Here is an 18,935-nt window from a genome sequence, read left to right as displayed (position 1 = left end):
AAATCATCAAATTGTTAAAACAACATGGGCCCACATGAAAGAAGTGGCCCACTAATCAATGATCAGAACTTAAAAAAATATTTGTGACCCATCAAACAACTGTTTCATGCGATTGCAGTGCACCTATTGTTTTGAAACTCGTTTTGATGTGTCTCGGAGATATGTTTGAGTCGTCTCGTTCAACGAGAAAATTGAACCATAGTTTTATATACCGTCCAATGCATTTGACTTGTCCATCCGTCTTGTTGACTTGTCCATCCATCTCGTTGGTGGACAATACCGATACGTATCAGACGATTCATCTCAGACAAGATTTAAAACCATGAGAGCACCTTGTGTAATCAAGCAACTTATATATATATAACGACTCCAGGCATTAAAACCTGAAAAAATAACAAATAACACAAAACTTTTTGTTCTACAAAAATGGACTAGTGGAAGTGAATCACTTACACACCATATCATCCATTGGAGTTTCCTGATATCATTTGACCTGCCCCGAGTTTCTCTATAATTTTCTTTAGTGCAGATGCACTAGCCCCACATTTCTGATCAACGAAGCATGACCGGCCTTCCTCAGCCGCCTTGCACAGCTGAGGGTCCATGGGCACCTTCCCAAGAAATGGTACCCCCATCTCCACACACATCTTGGCCGCACCACCACCACTACTATCAAACACTTCGCTGCAAGCAACCAAATCCAACATTTCCGGGGCATTTGCTCTCATATACTCCATAGCCCACTCCGTAACGTCTTTCTCCTCTCCCGACTCCGTTACCTTCATGAACTGGAAATCCACCAACGGCTGTTGTAACCCACTCATGTTCTCAACAACCCCAAGTACCTGTATCCCGACTTTCTTGCAGAAACTCACTTCCTTCCTTACATCAATAAGAGAAACCTGTTGTGGGGTGGTGACGATGATTGCACCATCAATACCCGTTGCTTGGAGAAATTGGACTATCGATATGTGCTCGTCTGAGGTCCCAGGAGGAGCATCCACGACTAGATAGTCGAGCTCACCCCAGTAGACATCCTTCAAGAATTGTTTAATGATCCCATTCTTGCGGGGACCTCTCCATATAACGGCCTCATCTGGGTCAGGAAGCATAAACCCAATGGACATGACCCCGAGGTTTGACTCTACGTAGACAGGAGACCAGCCGAGGTTGCTCTGGTGAATGTCTTGGCCTTCTAGACCGAGCATCTTTGGGATACTCGGACCACAGATGTCGATGTCAAGGAGGCCCACCTGGTGGTCCATACCAGCTAGTGCAAATGATAGTTGGGCTGAGAATGTGCTCTTACCGACTCCACCCTTTCCAGATAAAATCAGTATCTTGTGCTTCACGGTGGCCATGCGCTCTGCAATTGCGACCAAATCTGCAAACAAAAATATGCATAGAGCATGAAATACAATGTAAGATGCCTATTCCTTTTTTTTTTAATAGGTAAAGATACTTCATTAGAATGCAATGGAGGTTAAGGAGACCAACAGGAAGATACAAGAGAAACACAAAACCAATCAAAAGGGGTGAAAAAAACCCGCAGAAAAAATATATGACTATAAGATGCATATTCCTTCTGGTAGATATGATAAACAAAGGAAGATCACAATGGACTCGGGACAAGGAGATTCATATAAGAAGCCAAACAAGTTCATCAAATGCAATACAGGTTCAGATGATAATTGATAAGATTTCAAATGGAATCTTGCATCCCTTTTATCGGTCAAGATGCATTCTTTTGATTTAGCCCATGATTACTTCTCATTTTGTTGAAGTTTATATAAAAATGGCACCCATTTAATTTCAACCTTAAATTACTAGAATACAGATAACCATCTCCAACAAATGTAGCCATTATGGACCATTAGGAAACTATAGATCATATACACAACTCAATCAACTTTTGACTTAATTTGATGAATTTCCCATCTTGTAAACACTATTGACTGAGTTTTTTTAACCATGTCTTCATGATAAAAATAAAATTTATGAGACAACAGTAAGACCATGATGCTTTATGGAGATGCATGCTGGACAATCAAGAAAAATATTCATATATTGATAGAAAATTTGAGAATGTTATTGTCACCCCACTAGGTAATAAACTAAGAAAGTTGATTCATATGGACCAAATGGTTTGGTCATCCCCCTTTAGAAGTATGACGGAAGTTGAAGACTCAAAAAAGAGAGAGAGGAAGACCAAAAAGGACTTGAATTACGATAGCGCGAGCAGATTTGAAGAGATAAAATCTGCACAAAACTAGAGTTATGCAGAGATGTTAGAATCCAAGGGATTTAGGATAAATAAACTAAGTCTGAGTGTGTGTGTAGGGTAAATTCAGCACTGATACCCCGTAAAAGGAATGGATAGTTAAAATTAATGGTCTAGAAATATTTAGAAGCAATCAATTTTGTTATTTTGGTCCCATCATATACAAGGATGGAAAGATTGAGAAAGATGTTTCCTATAAAACTAGGGCTGGGTGGTTAATGTGGAGGTGTGCTTTCAGTGTAATACATGACAAATGCATACCAATCAAACTAAAATTACAAAAAATTTAAGATGGTAGTAAGGCCAGCTATAGTTTATGGAGTTGAATGCTAGGAGTCAAGAAGCATCATGCTAAAGATGTTAATAAATTTAGGGGTAACAAAAATGAGGATACTGTCATAGTTGAGTGGAAAGACTATGAAAGATAAAATTAGACATGAACGCATTCTGGGAAATTTAGGAGTTTGTCCAATAGGTGATAAACTAAGGTAAAATCAACTGAGACGATTTCTGCATGTTCAGAAGGCCAATTTTTTGTTTTGTTTTTAACTAGTCAAAGATCATTATTGAAACAAGCACGGTTGAGATGACCATTAAACTATATAAAAAATTGAAAAAGAAAGAAAAAGACAAAGACAAACCCAAATAACACCTCAATGCTACACACCCAACCCCATTTTGTTACAAAATCTTCAACAGAGGCCAATTATAACCCCAATTAAAAGAAATGTTCAAGCTGAAAGTCCTAAACGAGCAATAGAAAGAATGTGGATGGAGATGGTGAAAGTAGATATAAACTCTCTCTCAATAAAATAAGACTTGGCTTTGGACAAAGTGGAATGGAGGAACATGACTCGTTTAACCAACCCCAAATCTTTGGGCGAAGGCTTTATTGTTGCAACTGTTGTATACTTGTATCATCTAGGATAACATAAATCTCAACTAATTTCAAATTGAAGTAAATAATTGAGTGCTTGAAAAATAAAAGGACAACAATAATGTACAACAAGCGTTCAATGATTATAATTGAAAATCTAAATACCAACTACTTTACTCCACTACAAGCTTCAGAATCTCCTTAGAACTGAAATCCCATAACTTACACTTCAAAGGGGAAATATTAAAAAAAAAACAAAAAAAAAACAAAAAAACAAAAAACAAAAGAACCAATTGAACATAAACTTATATCATCTATAAGATTTTCTAAATCTTCTTTCGAGGTTCAAGTGCAGGATTGGTTCAGCTGACCCCAAAAATTTTAAAGAAAGTTTTTTTATTTTGCATTAAAATCACAAATTCTGGTGGAAAAACAAATACACATCTAAATTTTTTTACTAATAATTAAGACAAACGGAAAGATACCAACTACTTTACTCATCAACAAGCTTCTGAATCTCCTTAGAACTGAAATCCCATAAGTTACACATCAAAGGGGAAATGTTAAAAATAAAAATAAAAAAACCAATAAAAAACCAATAAAAAACCAATTTAACATAAACTTATATAATCTGTAAGGTTTTCTAAATCTTCTTCCAAGTTTCAAGTGCAGGATTGGTTCAGCTGACCCCCAAAATTTTGAAGATAATTTTTTTTTTTTTGCATTAAAATCACAAATTCGGGTAGAAAAAACAAATACCCATCTAAAAAAACTTACTAATCGAAACAAAATCAAAGAAGAACATCGAATTAAGAATCAAAAGTGAAGAATCAAGAGAGAGAACCTGGGTCGGGTCCTTTTGGAGCCGTTGCACAAGCTTCTTGATTAGGGCATCCAGCACACGAGTCAGATTTCCCTGCAGTTTCCGATTGAGGACCTGGGCAGTCTGCAACAACACAATAGAATGAGAATCCCTCGCAAAAAAATAAAAACAAATAGAGTAAAAAAACCCAACCCATCAATTATTTTGAGGGAAAAAAATCGAGAAAGTGAAGAAAATATACGTTCGTTAGCGTTCTCAGGGACTTCACCATAACCGTTCTCCATGGCTGCTGTTGTATTCGTGGTCTTCTCTACAGAGCAGAGAAAGAAAGAGTTCTTTTAATGGAGTTTTAGTATTGGATTCACTAAAATACCCTTTACTCACCAACGAATTAACTTAGACAGGATTACAAGAACATGTATACTACTATCTAGGTCAGGGAGGTTTTAGTAATTTGATTTCGTGACCGCCTCTTTAACTCGAATGAGTTTGACTCACAAGAATCGTCATGGGGTTACAAACACGGAACCGTCAAAAACTCGTTTAAGACGTATGAAGCTTGTCCACGTGGATTTGTTTACTAAATGTGAACACCTCCCCCATTGTTGATTCTTTTTGCCGCCAAATGAATTTTGTATGGGTAATGATGGAGTTATTCCCTACGACACGGTAGGGGTGTCAATGGGGGCAGCGGATCCTCTGTAGAACATTTATCATGTAGCTTTGTTTCTATGCTCCATAGAACTTCACATTGATGAAACTAGCAACGCAATCATCTTGGATTCTTGGTTTAGATCAGATTTTAAAAAAAATTATTAAAAAAAAGAAGAATTTTTTTTTTTTTTTTGGATTTAATCAAGTATGGAAATGGATGGGCGGCATATATTCAAATGTTGACAAGAGCTATAGAAGAATCACGCTACAGAGGAACTACTCCCGTAAATCGATACCATTTAATTGGAACCAAGATTGGAAGAGTCATAATTTTTTTACCACCACTTTGACACATGCTCTCTACACCCTCTGATGTGGCATGAGTTAAAATCATAGATTTGTTTCCCTCGAGATACATAATTATGTATCTCCATAAATATGTGCAATTGTATATCCTGAAAATATAATCTATAATTCTAGCACATGCCATGTCAAGGGGCATGTGTCAGAAGTGGGCATTAGGAAATCATTATCCAAATTGAAGGCCCTTGGTTCTCAATTCTTATTTTCAATACCTGATTAGAATCATGTCTCAAAGGAATCAAAATCGATAGGTTCTATCCAATGAGTACTTGAAACGGATTTGTTTTACCATTTTTCATATATTATAAATGGTTGAATCTTTTTATACCTTTTAAAGTAAATAGGTATTACGTAATTTTTTTTGATGTCTTCATATAAATTATATCTTTTAATTTAAAATTTCCTTTTTCCTATAAGTTCATTACTATTAAAAAAAATATGGATTAAATTTTTTTTTTTTTTTTAAAAAAAAAAAAAAAAAGAGAAGAAAACTCATACATCCATTAGATCACTTCGTAATTTTTTATTGATGTTTTTATTATAGATGAATATGTGAACCAAATCCGATTCGTTTCAATTCATCCTTAATTTGAGATCAATCCGATCTGATCTGAACACATACCTTATTTTCAAATGACCAATGTTAAAAAAATATAAAATCATATAAAATTTTAAAAAATTTACTTTCCAACAACAAATATAGAGGGAAACCAAAAAGATTAAAATGTTTTATCTATATGTATTTATATGAAATTAAGAATAATAAAAATTTAAAATTATGTTCCGATCAAATATTTTTTGGATCTAAGATTCCAATCCAAATCTGATTATTCATATTTTTCAAATCGGATCAGTCCGATTCGAACATCAGGTATATTTTGGATCATTGCCATCCCTAGACTACTAATCTCTCTCATCCTAACGGTCAAGTTAATGAAGATTAAAGAGAGCCTCAACCGTTCGTTGAGGTGACTTATATTAATTCTAGTGATTTTTGAACTCATCTTGACAGTTAGACTTAAAACTCATTGACGTGTCATGCACAAAGAATAGAAGATTCTTTCACTCAGGATACACAATTGTAGATAACACGTCGGTTGTGTATCCCGAGGGAGAGAATCTACAATTCTTAGCCCATGCCATGTTAGTGAGTTTCCCTGTCGGTTTGAGTTAAAAAATCAGCACCCTTATATTTAACTAGAGTCGTGATAGTCTGACTATCCCATGAGGCATACTCAATCGACTATCTGACGTGACAAGTTCGGAAATCATAGATTTGCACTCCTCCGAAAATACAAATGCCTTGAGATACACTTTTTTATGGGGAATTGCAGTCATGTATCCCAAGGAATGCAGATCTACAGCTCCTGAACTTGTCACGGTATAGTCGATTGAATTTGCCACGTGGGATAGTCAGATTATCACGATTCTATTAACTAACCGTTGGGCATGCAAGTAAACTAAACAAGCGATAAGTTCGAAACCGAGTTTTAGATAACTTCCCGACTCTATCAATTACGGACTCTAATTTAGACTTGTACTACAATTCTAATTTTCCATTTCTAATTCAAATGTGATTCCATCCAATATTTTTTCTTATAAATAAAGCTATACATACATACGAAGGGAGCCGACAGCAACCACTACAACACATCCATCTATTTTCTCTTCTTCTGATTCTTGATTCTCGATTCTCCATTCTCATTCATTAACGAGATATGGCTGCTGCTACTATTAGAGTTCCTGCGATTCTCTCCTTATTCCTCCTAATATTCATCATCTCATCTCATTTGCTAGTTGTTTCTGAAGCTACTTTTATTATTCCTCAAATATTCAAGAAATGCTCCTACGATGCTATTTACCAATTCGGAGACTCCATATCCGATGTGGGAAATCTCATACGACAAGGAGGGACTGCTGGTGTTGGTGCCTTTGCTCCCATTTCTCACCTTCCATATGGTGAGACCTTCTTCAATAAGCCCACTGGCCGATGCTCCAATGGCCTCCTTATGATCGATTTCTTAGGTACTTTTATTTATGCTTTCATATATTTTATTTTGGGATTTTTTTATTAATTATTTTCTCTTAAATATAATTAATAATATTTGATGCATGTTTGTTTTTTATGCAGCTACAACAGTTGGTCTCCCACTCCTGAACCCTTACTTGGAGAAAGATGCTTCCTTCAAAAATGGAGTGAACTTTGCTGTAGCTGGAGCCACTGCTCTCGATTATTCCTTCTTCAACAAACATGCTATCCAATTGCCAGTCACAAATACTTCTCTTTCTGTCCAACTCGATTGGTTCAAGACTCACCTCAACTCACTCTGCTCCACTCAAACAGGTCTCTCTCTCTCTCTCTCTCTCGATTCATGTATTTTTGAGAAATCAATAAATTAAGCTTGTTTGATTAACAATAACAATTAATTGTTGCAGAGTGCGCAGAGAAACTTGAGAAGTCTCTATTTATGATAGGGGAAGTTGGAGGCAATGATTATAATTATGCCTTCTTCCAAGGCAAAACCATGGATGAGGTTAAGACTTTCGTCCCACATGTTGTCAACTCTATCAAGGATGCTGTTAAGGTAATTATTATTTGTTTTCTTATAATAAAATATATTACTAGAATTAATTATGACCCTTAAGTTGTTGATTGGTTTGAATCTTATAACTGAGAAAGATATTTAATTGTGATTACAGAAAGTGATTAATGTGGGTGCACGTTATGTGGTGGTACCTGGAAACTTCCCAATTGGATGTATGCCCATTTATCTAACTGCGTTTAAAACCAACGATTCAAGTGCCTACGATAACGACTTCAAATGTCTCGATAGCTTAAACAGCTTTGCGAGGTATCACAACCACCAAGTGCAGAAAGTCCTGGATGAGTTGAGACAAGAATACCCAGAAGTTGTCATACTCTATGCTGACTATCATAGCACCTTCATGTCTCTTCTTCGCTCTGCTGCCTCCCTTGGTAAATTTCCATAACTCTTTTTAATGTTGTAACTAAGAGATATATTCTAGGAAAAAAAAAGAATTACTTACTGATCATGAACACATATATCTTTCTATGTAGGGTTTGAGGAGGAATCAGTGTTGAAAGCGTGTTGTGGAAGTGGAGGTGATTACAACTTTGATGCGTTCAAGATGTGTGGAAGCAATGGGGTTTCAGCTTGCCCAGATCCAGAACACCGCATTAGTTGGGATGGTGTCCATTTGACTCAGAAGGCTTATGAGTACATGTCAATATGGCTCATCGGCATGCTACGTCCTAGTTTCTTATGTGTATAGTTGGCGAATTTGAAGTTCTTTGTTTGTCTTTCTTTTCCCGTCATATAATGGTTATCTTAGTTAGAACCTCTAGTGTTTTTCTGTTTAGGTTATTTTGATAGATGATGGACAAGTGATTTTTTCAAATGTGCATTTCTTAATTAAGAATTAATAGGACGACTATGCTATTTAATTTTTGGGCCAACCTTTTTAATTTCTTGGGTGTAGGGGTGCCTTTCTTGCCAAGGACCACTCGATTTGCATGGTGTTGTGTTTCTTCTTTATTTCCAAAGATTTTGGGAACAAATCCATCTACATTGTATTATGTCTAATTATCGTAAGTGTATTTATTTCTTCTTTCATCATCTCAAAACTCAACCCTACATTCTTCATATTGCACCTTTGACCAATAAGATCTCGTATCGCATTTTCCCTTCTTCATTTTTTTCTTTTACTGATTTTTTGTTGAAAATCAGCTCCATCACAGATCTATCTGTGGGACCCAATCGAAACAAAGCCCACACTGTAAATATAGGCACCTGGATCACTCTTCAATCGGCCGAGAATATTCGTAACAATCCGTAGTTCAAAAGACTAAATTACTGACTGAAAATCAAAAGACTAAAGAACATAACAAATGCATTAGAGTTTAAACCATGCCTTGCAGTATAAAGAACCTAAATCCCACCTAATCCAAACACAATGGACAGTACATATATCAAACTCCAAAGATCACAATGTCGCTAGTAAGGCGTGCAGTGTGGCTCGTAGCCTATCCAACATGGAGTACTTGCTTCAGTATAGCCATCTATTGATGGTACGAAGAAGGAAGATCTTATAGATGCCATTTTCGTCGCTATGTACCATGGGACCTGTATCCAAGAAGCCATAGCAAATCAAAACAACAAACTAGAGAAAATCTCAGAAACTTAAAACTCTGCCTAGTTCCAAAAAAATTCAAGTTTCAAGAGATGGGTCTACATAATTAAGCTTACATGAGACAAGTGCAAATGACTCAACCAATCAAACATAAAATCTATTTACACAAATAGAAAATCAAGTGTCATGGACCGAGTCCCCCATTGTGTAGCACCCTTGCAACACTCAAACTAATCCCCTTGATGTGGCTTAAGTCAACAACATCACCCTAGAGTATCTTAGAAGTTACTCCAATTCACTTAGACACCCACACATGCACAAAAGAACACACAGACTTTGTGTTTAAACTATTGGAAGCTTTACTCACTCAAGCTAATATTGACTTGAGCTACATTGAAGGAATTAGGCTGAGTGCCGCAGGGGTAACACAACAAGGGATTGGTCTATGGCACAAGGCAAGAAAATTAGGAAAAACTAAGAAGCATCTTATACAATGTGAAATTTAAATTTGCCTATTCAGTATTATTAAATCAAAGGCACACCCTAAGTATCTACTCTAAAAATAATAAATTAAAAGCTATAAATAATATGAATCTGGTGGCATTAAATTAAAGCTAGAGTTGTAAGATGTCTTGAGTGGGAACCAGATGTTAAGGAAATATCAAAACAGGCAGGGGAGGAGCCAGGATTTTCTTATAGAGGGGACAAACCATAGTTGCAGCTTGAAGTTGAGTGGTTTTGAGGAGAAAATTTAAGGGTATTTTGCTAAAGGTTGAAGAAAAGGGCATTTAGCACATTTTTCATAAGTCCATGAGAGAAAACTTAAGTCTATGGAGGGGTTTCCAAATCAACAAAAAATATTGGAGGGGGAGGAGGAGGAGAGACGTGTCATCGTGTCATCGGTTTGTAAACATTGGGGTATCTAAAATATCTACTAAAATTCAGGGGCATGTTATCAAAAGCATAGGGGTGTCTCAAATATTCATTGAAAAATTGAGGGGGGTTATCAAGTTCAAAATAGTATGTGATCATTGGAGAACACAAGCAGGGATGGGTTTGGGCCAGGTTTAGCTTAACCCTGCCCCGATTAATAATGTTCACCCTGAACCCTCCTCAACCTTGACTTGGGTCTAAATTTCTTAATTCATCCCTGCCCCTAATAGTATTTCTAAACCCCACGCCGCCCTTTAACATATATATATTTTTTCCTTTTTCTTAATCAAATTGGGAATCTTCAATGAGCTTTACACCCTTGAATTGAAAAGAATGGGCGTACAAAAGAAAAAAAAAATCCTAAATCATCTAAACTTCAACTAAAATACTGATTTTTAATACCCACTCAAACATATTGCTTTGATTTAAAAATTTCTAATATAAATCTTAGATTTTAAAAATTCCTCCATGAATTAACATATCCAAAATCAAATCCTATATATGCAAAAAAACTAAATCAATCCCCAACCTCAAATCCTATAATGAGGAATTCCATCATTCCTCATCCTCCCAAAAACTCAAGTCTTATGAAAATTAGGTTCAAGTCCTCCACACGCACACAGACAATGATCCAATTACATCATGATATGCATACCTAAAATCTGAGCAGCTGCTACCGTATTACTCAAGTTCTGTCTAGGGCAAACAATAATTTAAATAACAAAAGAAAAGGTGTCGTGCTGTCATGTAATTTGTGTGGTAATAACAAAGTCTCATATAAAAATAATAGTTTTTGAATCTTTTGTGAGCCCTAGATAGTTTTGTTGCTTGTATAAATTATAAATAATGTAACGGCCTTTTCGAAAAGGAAAATGCTGAAATGACATAAATGAGGACAAAAGATGACAACAATGATGTGGTGGCGCGGGGATTACCGTAGATGTTTTTTACTCGTATCTCACAGAAAAGCATCTATGGTAATGTGCGCAACACCACGTCATTTTATCACCTTTGGATCTCCGTTTGTGTCACCCTAGCATGACCCTTTTGAAAATCTACAATGAATGACTCATATGCCTTGTGCATTTTTATTGTAGATCCTTTTTGGTGAGTCTCGTCATGAGGCAAACTTTAGGTAAATGTAAGTCTAATGCTTTTCAAAATATTGTTATAGTCAAATTGAAGTTTAAATCAAAGTGAAACTCTATTCATTTGATTTCTATAAGAGAGAGAGAGAGAGAGTATTAAAGAAGAGACGTGAATCATAGCCATCTCAACAAAAAATTAAGAAAAAAATATAAAGTATAGATTGCAACGCCATTTTAGTGATGGACAAAAACTTTCTTTTTGAAGCTTACTTAAAAAAGCAATCCAAACCGACATTAAGATTAAAATATAGAAGTAAAAGAGACCTCTTGAATGGATATGTCTTTCTTTGACTTAATTGCGAATCTCAGAAAATATCTAAGCTTTGACATTGATGTGTCACAAAAAAAGGGTCAAATCATAGAGAGAGGGAGAGAAGATAAAGAGGGAAAATCCGGAGAGAATAAAGAGAGATAGAGATGGGTGGGAGATTAAAAATGGGCTTGTCATCAAGATTTGTAACAAGGCTGTGGTGATTCATGAGGACACAACTTTCTTTAGTGACGAACAAAAACTTAAGTTTCCTTAAAAAAGCAAACCAAACAGACCCTAAGATTGAAATGTAGAAGTAGAAGAGACCTCTTGAATGAATATGTCCTTCTTGGACTTAATTGCGGATCTCAGAAAATATCTAAGCTTTGATATTGATGTGGGACTTTTTACTCGTGATATCACAGTAAATACCCGGTGTCACCTCAGCATTAGTGTACGTGGAAGTATAACTTTGAGAGAAGCTATGTCAATTCGTGTTAAACATCGTATCGTTGTCCAAGAAAATGAGGGCGGTTGGCACCCTACTTTTACTTATTTCATCCAAATTAAAAATAAAGAAAAGGTGAATCTCCATTTTGAACGATGGATATGAAGAAATTCCGAGTTTGGTATATTGTTCACTTTAATTCTCAAAGTATATATTTATTATTTTTATGACTTACAAACTCGTGAGTTCGTCACTTTTAATATCTACGAATTCATAGATATATTAACGAATTCATTGATTATAAAAGTGACAAATTCACTCGAAAACACATGTTTTGAAAATTAAAATAATTAGTGTATCGAAATTGAAATTTAGATATAAATTGTGCATGTTTTGAAAAAAGTCCCTAAAGAAATAAAAATAGAAGGACTGAGAATAAGAAAAAGTTGGGGTGTCAATAAAATCTATCTCTCTCCTTTTTTCGGTTAGATTTTTATTTTTTGGATCCAGGATTTTATATGAGCATAATCATAATTGTAAACAAGTACTGAAACTGTTAGAACAAGTGTTATAATGTTGAAATTAGACTTTGAGCCAAACCTTGGTAATGTTTGAAGAATGTGTTAATTTTTTTATTGGGGTGTGATAAATAATTGGAAAATTTAATTTTACCCCCTATAACATTGGAGAAATTAGTGATACATCTGAAATGCAAGATGAGGCCTGCTTCTCTTGACTTTCGTTGACTTGATCAAACCGTTAATATAAATAGTTTTTCGTTTTATTGATATGTACAATTACCAAATTACCCTTCACCTCTCTCCATTTTTTTAGGGACAATGACTGCAAAGACCTATTTTTTAAAAATATATACCAAAAAATCCCTTCTAAAAAATTATGAACTCTTTAGTACCAAATTTATCAAATATTAGTCTAAAAAGGATTTTTAAAGCAAAAATAGGATAATTACCCTTTCAAATGATTTTTGAAGTTTAGAAAAAACATGTTAATGTGAGAATATTTGAACTACTCCTATGTTTTATAATCAATGACGTGCCCCTTAACTACGGTCATCTCTTGTAGATCAATTAAAAAAATAAAAAAAAAACTTGTTTCTCTTTGTCAAAACTAGTAATCTTTAAATCACTAATTTAACTAATAACTAAATAAATTGGTTTCTTTATATTGGATTTATTAATATATATAAATAATTTTAAATTTTAAATAATTAAAACATAATTTCAATACTTGACTTGAATGTTTATCGAATTAATTCAACTCAAAATTAGCAAGTTGACACAAATGAGTCAAATAAAACTATATTAAATTTATGAATAGTTTTCAATAAATAAAATATTTATCTTTTATATTTCACAGAAAATATTAATAACTATATAAGTTGGTCAATTTTTTATTTGACTCCTTATATTTTTAGATCGAACATTGTGTAAAGTTGTTAAAAGTGTATTTTAGGTATTTTTCTTAAATTTTTTTTTGAGAAAATCCTTAATAGACTAATATTTTATTAAATAGGACTTAAATGGTCCGTATTTTTTGCTAGGAGATTATTCGGTACATATTGTTAATAAAGAGTCCTTTAGAGTTATTCTCTTTTTTTTTTTATGGGTAAGCTAGACTTGAACTCGTGACCTCAAAGTTGTCTTGCAATGTGTTAAACCAACTGAGCTATGGGTCTAAGTCCATCTCTCTCCATTTTCATTCAGCCCTCGTTGTTCACATCTCCATTCCAAACCTAAATAACAAGAACAAGGGAAAAACCCAATATATTAATCCTTTGAGCTTCTATTACTATGATTATTCTCTCATAAATGGTCAGTTTCAAATCACACCACCACTAAGTCGTTGATCCAATCCCCTTCTTCATGAAAATCAGACATCTTCTCTTTCAAATCCATTCAAAAAAATCATACATAAGTGTTTTTCCTTCAAATCTCTTTCCAAAACTTCTTAAATCCATTTTCTCACTCTCGAATTGAAGATACACTTTTTTGAGCATCACCTTCGTTTGCGCAATAGTACTTAGTGTGCCATGGTAGGAGCTTCATTGAAGCCATTAATGGCTTCAATCATGACTGAAATCAATGGGATAGAATTCCCCTAGTCTTAATTAGTAGGTATATCACGGTTTGACCAACTCAACAAAAGTTAAAAGTGGCAGACCTCATCTTGCATTTCGTGAGTGGTATCACTAATTTCCTCACTTTTAGAGGGGGGTAAGACTAAATTTTCCTAAATAATTTAACGAATTGTGATTTAATAAATAATATTTGTGGTGACAATAAAATCTTCCAAGAAAATTCTTACCCGTTAGGAAAAAAATATTAAATGAGTTGTGTGGGCTCAACTATGCCATCTTGCAATATGTCGCATAACCGACACAAGTACTCCGAACAGCACATCAACTGTAATTCATAGTCCTATTCGGACTAGGAGTGGAGTACAAATTTCACATCTCTACTTCAAGTGTCCAACTCTTATTATAAATAGAGACTCACACCTTCACTTCAGAGGAACTATCACCAAAATATCTACCTTCCTCTCTTCTCTTGTCTTTAACGATTAACGAGATGGCTACTTTTAGAGTTCCTGCGATTCTCTCCTTCTTCCTCCTAATATTCGTCATCTCATCTCATTTGCTAGTTGTTTCTGAACCCACCCTTATTATTCCTCAAATATTCAATAAATGCTCCTATGATGCTATTTACCAATTCGGAGACTCCATATCTGATGTGGGAAATCTCATACGTCAAGGGAAAGCAGCTGGTGCCTTTGCTGCTATTTCTCACCTTCCTTATGGTGAGACCTTCTTCAATAGACCCACTGGTCGATGCTCCAACGGCCTACTTATGATCGATTTCTTGGGTATTTTAATTTATTCTTTCATATATTTTATTTTTTTTATTAATTATTTTCTCTTACATTACATGTTTTTGGTTAATTATATGTATATTTGATTTCACAGCTACTAGTATTGGCCTCCCATTCCTCAACCCTTACTTGGACAAACATGCTTCCTTCAAAAATGGAGTAAACTTTGCAGTAGCTGGAGCCACTGCTCTTGATTATTCCTTTTTCCACAACAATGGTATTCAATTGGTAATCACCAATACTTCTCTATCTGTCCAACTCAATTGGTTCAAGACTCACCTCAACTCTCTCTGCTCCACTCAAACAGGTGTGTGTGTGTATGTGATTTATTCATTTATTATTAGATTCTCTCTCTCTCTCTCTCTGTTTCTAACCTTGTTTGGTTAACAATAATAATAATTAATTGTTGCAGTGTGCGCAAAGAAACTTGAAAAGGCTCTATTCATGGTAGGGGAAGTTGGAGGCAATGATTATAATTACCCCTTCTTCCAAGGCAAAACCATCGATGAGGTTAAGACTTTCGTGCCACATGTTGTCAATTCTATTAAGGATGCTGTTGAGGTAATTAATTTTTTTATTGCTTCTAATAAAATATTTCTAAGAACATATATTACTAGACTTAATTATGATCCTAAAGTTGTTGATTGGTTTGAATTTTACTAAAAAAAAAAGATATTTAATTGTGATGACAGAAAGTGATTGGTGTGGGTGCACGTTATGTGGTGGTACCTGGAAACTTCCCAATTGGATGTTTGCCCATTTATCTAACCATGTTTAAAACCAACGATTCAAGTGCCTACGATAGCGAGTTCAAGTGCCTCAATAGCTTAAATAGCTTTGCGAGGTATCACAACTACCAATTGCAGAAAGTCCTAGATGAGTTGAGACAAGAACACCCTGAAGTTGTCATACTCTATGCTGACTATTATAGCTCCTTCATGTTCCTTCTTCGCTCTGCCTCCACCCTTGGTAAATTTCCATAACTCTAATTAATGTAATTACAAAGTAGTTATAGAGACATATTTTAGAGAATAAAAAAAGGAGAATTACCAACTAATGACGCTCTTATATATTTTTGATGTAGGATTTGAAGAGGAATCGGTGTTGAAAGCGTGTTGTGGAAGTGGAGGTGATTACAACTTCGACGTGCTCAAGATGTGTGGAAATAATGGGGTTTCAGCTTGCCCACATCCAGAACAACGTATTAGTTGGGATGGTGTCCATTTGACTCAGAAGGCTTATGAGTACATGTCAATATGGCTCATCGGCACACTTCGGCCTAGTTTCTTATGCATATAATTGGCGAATTTGAAGCAGATCTTTATTTCCTGTGTGTTTTTTTTTAAGTTAGAATATCTAGTGTGTTTCTATTAATAGATGATGAACAAGTGATTTTGTCAAATATATTTCATATGAATTAATATAGAAGACTATGCTATTTAATTTTTGGGCCAATCTGTTTTCTTGTGTGTATGAATCTAGTGCATGGCATGGACCACTTGGGACATGTCAATAGAACATGAATTTTGGCTGATTTATTTAAAGCCAAGTTTGAATGTGTGAGGGCATTTACTACTAAAATTGCAATTAATAAGGGGAGGTAACAGAGTATCCCATGACCCCATCAAAATCTTCTACTAGATACATTCTCTGTCTCTCACTCTGGAATAAAAAATAAAAAAAGGCTCTCCACTTGGGAAATACTTTTTAAATGGAGGTCGTTGAAGCTCATATTGCATTTTTCCCTTCTCCATTTTTTTTCCACAATTTTTTAAATTAACTATTGAACGTAAATTCTTAATTATTCACAAATCAATCTTTTACTTATTTTTCTTTAACTCGAATTGCTAACTATACTCAAGCCTATCGATCATTTTTGGAAATCAGATGACATCTTTGGATCAATCCAATTTGATCAGATCCATTGTGTAGGCACTTGGATCGCTCTTCAATCAATCAAGAGATTATATACGTAACAATCCGTAGTTCAAAAGACTAAATCACTGACTGAAAATCAAAGACTTAGAACATAACAGATGCATTAATAGAGTTTAAACCATGCCTTGCAGTCTAAAGAACCTAAAATCCCACCTAATCCAAACCCAATGGACAGTACAAGGCATTTTAGAATTTAATCAGTGTTCCTAGTGTCCTTGAGTTGACCTGTCTTGTGAATCCTGAGGCAGAGCCGAAGACGCCATCCATTTACGACAAACTCTCGGAGTGAGTACGTATATCAAACTCCAAAGAGCAGAATGTGGCCAGTAAGGCGTGCAACGTGGCTCGTAGCCTATCCAACACGGAGTTAATGCTCAAACATAACCATCTGTTGATTGTACGAAGAATGAAGATCTCCTTATTGATGCCATTTTCGCCGCAACATACAATGAGACCTGTATCCATGAAGCCATAGCAAATCAAAACAACAAACCAGAGTCTTAAAACTCTAGTAATTTACATAAATGTTATTGACAGCCTAGTAATTTATTATTGCACTCTAACTTTAGGCAACGGTGTAGAAAGAACTGATGTCTAAACTCTCAAACAAAATTTCAACATGGTGTCTGCCTAGCATCAAAATTTTCAAGTTTCAAGAGATGGCTCTACATAATTAAGCTTGCATGAGACAAATGCTAATTACTCAACCAATCAAACATAAAATTTAGTTACACAAAGAGAAAATCAAGTGTCATGGACCTAGGCGCCCCCCCCTGTTTCGATCTAGTTCAAAAGAAATTGATTTTTTTTTCTTTTTGAATCTGAGTTTTTTGATTAAAATTAGAGGGGTGTGGTGTTGGATTTCTGATGTGGTAATCCATTTGAGCAAAACGACCCTTACTAAGGCTCAGAATTTTACCATGTTAGTAAGGAAAGGGTTTACCATCATTTTCTGGTTCTCGTTCCATACCATCAGGTGTTGGAATCATCTCTCAACCAATAGGTGGTGTTGCTTTGATGGGGTTAGGTGCAACTGTTCTCACTAAACATTAATCCTTTTGTAGAAAAGCTGAAACCCATCTCTTAAAAAATTTTAAAATTTCAAAACTAATAAAAATCAATTTCCATTTAGACCACCAAATCACAAACTTAAGATGCCTTTTCTCCCTACCTATAGCAACCAATGCTTCTTCTCTCCACTAACGAAAGATGGAGATGTTGCTATGGTTCCTAGAGCAACCTTTCTTCTCAAACCACCATTTTTGAGAGAGAGAGAGAGAGAGATGAAGGGTAGTTTGGTAATTGCGTATTTGAGGGTGTTTGATTCATTTGACAGTCTGAATTAACAGAGAACTGTTTAAGTTAACAGTTTGACCAAGTAACCAATAGTCAAAAGTGGCAGACCTCATCTTGCATTTTGCAGGTGGTACCACTAATTTCCCCACTCTTAGAGGGGGTAAGACTAAATTTTCCTAAATAATTTAACAAATTGAGGAGTAATAAATAATATTTGCGGTGACAATAAAAACTTTCAAGAAAATTATTATCCGTTAGGAAAAAAAATATTAAATCAGTTGTGTGGGCTCAACTATGCCATTTGGCAATATGTCGCATAACCGACAGAAGGAAAGATACTCCAAACTGCACATCAATTGTAATTCATAGAGTATGATTTTGTGGACAGGCATATTGTTGATGATAGTGACAGCACAATCCTATTGATTGAGAATAAGCAAAAGTTGGGGTGCCAATAATACGTATTTTAAAATATCTCTCATAGTAAGTTGAAATACCTCCTTTTATTTTTCTCAGGTTAATTAGAAAAATATTTTTCATTCATTCATTTTTTTATCTTAATTTTCAAGGAAATCATTTTCATTCAAAAAACATAATTTGTTTTACATAAATTATTTTTGTTATTTTTTATTTTTTTTTCATAATCAAAAATTTTAGTATTGGATTGCCAATTTGAGCTCAAATTTTAGTTAGATTTCAAATTTTACTAAGTTAGTAGGAAAAGTTCTTTTCTAAAATACTTTATTATGTCAAAGTCACCTTGGGCTCACCTTGTGACATTCAAAAACATGATCGGATGCTTCAGTATTGTAGTGAACAAAAGCATATGAACTTTGAAAATACGAATCCCAAAAAAATAGTTATTTTTTACCGTTGTATTTCA

General features: G+C 34.8%; 3 protein-coding genes across 3 annotated transcripts; 2 read left to right on the top strand and 1 right to left on the bottom strand.

The window, feature by feature from the left end:
- Window positions 1-384: 384 nt before the first annotated feature.
- Window positions 385-4,378, bottom strand: LOC147405450 (cytosolic Fe-S cluster assembly factor NBP35-like). Its single transcript, XM_086433196.1, has 3 exons — window positions 4,223-4,378; window positions 4,003-4,104; window positions 385-1,384 (listed from the first exon to the last, which is right to left on the bottom strand). Exons 1-3 carry the CDS (start codon window positions 4,263-4,265, stop codon window positions 462-464), a joined length of 1,068 nt encoding a protein of 355 aa, XP_086289322.1. The 5' UTR covers window positions 4,266-4,378; the 3' UTR covers window positions 385-461.
- A 2,333-nt stretch (window positions 4,379-6,711) lies between these two features.
- Window positions 6,712-8,292, top strand: LOC147405449 (GDSL esterase/lipase At5g03980-like). Its single transcript, XM_086432930.1, has 5 exons — window positions 6,712-7,023; window positions 7,130-7,342; window positions 7,444-7,583; window positions 7,699-7,975; window positions 8,078-8,292. The coding sequence occupies exons 1-5, from the start codon at window positions 6,717-6,719 to the stop codon at window positions 8,290-8,292; spliced, it is 1,152 nt and encodes a 383-aa protein (XP_086289056.1). The 5' UTR covers window positions 6,712-6,716.
- Window positions 8,293-14,448: 6,156 nt separating this feature from the next.
- Window positions 14,449-16,178, top strand: LOC147405448 (acetylajmalan esterase 2-like). The gene is made up of 5 exons (XM_086432700.1): window positions 14,449-14,812; window positions 14,913-15,125; window positions 15,231-15,379; window positions 15,511-15,787; window positions 15,903-16,178. The coding sequence occupies exons 1-5, from the start codon at window positions 14,518-14,520 to the stop codon at window positions 16,115-16,117; spliced, it is 1,149 nt and encodes a 382-aa protein (XP_086288826.1). The 5' UTR covers window positions 14,449-14,517; the 3' UTR covers window positions 16,118-16,178.
- The last annotated feature ends 2,757 nt before the right edge of the window (window positions 16,179-18,935 follow it).

This window comes from Akebia trifoliata, chromosome 3, assembly GCF_017979445.1.
Source record: "Akebia trifoliata isolate Shusen 1 chromosome 3, ASM1797944v1, whole genome shotgun sequence".
NCBI lineage: Eukaryota > Viridiplantae > Streptophyta > Magnoliopsida > Ranunculales > Lardizabalaceae > Akebia > Akebia trifoliata.
Note: the sequence above shows the minus strand (reverse complement) of the source record. Positions and strands in the feature narration are given on the sequence as shown.

Coding starts and splice junctions, on each gene's coding strand:
- LOC147405449 (XM_086432930.1), top strand. CDS start 6,717: ATGGCTGCTGCTACTATTAGAGTTCCTGCGATTCTCTCCTTATTCCTC. Junction 7,024..7,129: donor CCTTATGATCGATTTCTTAG/GTACTTTTATTT, acceptor TTTTTTATGCAG/CTACAACAGTTGGTCTCCCA. Junction 7,976..8,077: donor TCGCTCTGCTGCCTCCCTTG/GTAAATTTCCAT, acceptor CTTTCTATGTAG/GGTTTGAGGAGGAATCAGTG.
- LOC147405448 (XM_086432700.1), top strand. CDS start 14,518: ATGGCTACTTTTAGAGTTCCTGCGATTCTCTCCTTCTTCCTCCTAATA. Junction 14,813..14,912: donor ACTTATGATCGATTTCTTGG/GTATTTTAATTT, acceptor TTGATTTCACAG/CTACTAGTATTGGCCTCCCA. Junction 15,380..15,510: donor CTATTAAGGATGCTGTTGAG/GTAATTAATTTT, acceptor TTGTGATGACAG/AAAGTGATTGGTGTGGGTGC.
- LOC147405450 (XM_086433196.1), bottom strand. CDS start 4,265: ATGGAGAACGGTTATGGTGAAGTCCCTGAGAACGCTAACGAAC. Junction 4,105..4,222: donor CCCTGAGAACGCTAACGAAC/GTATATTTTCTT, acceptor GTGTTGTTGCAG/ACTGCCCAGGTCCTCAATCG. Junction 1,385..4,002: donor TCCAAAAGGACCCGACCCAG/GTTCTCTCTCTT, acceptor TTTTGTTTGCAG/ATTTGGTCGCAATTGCAGAG.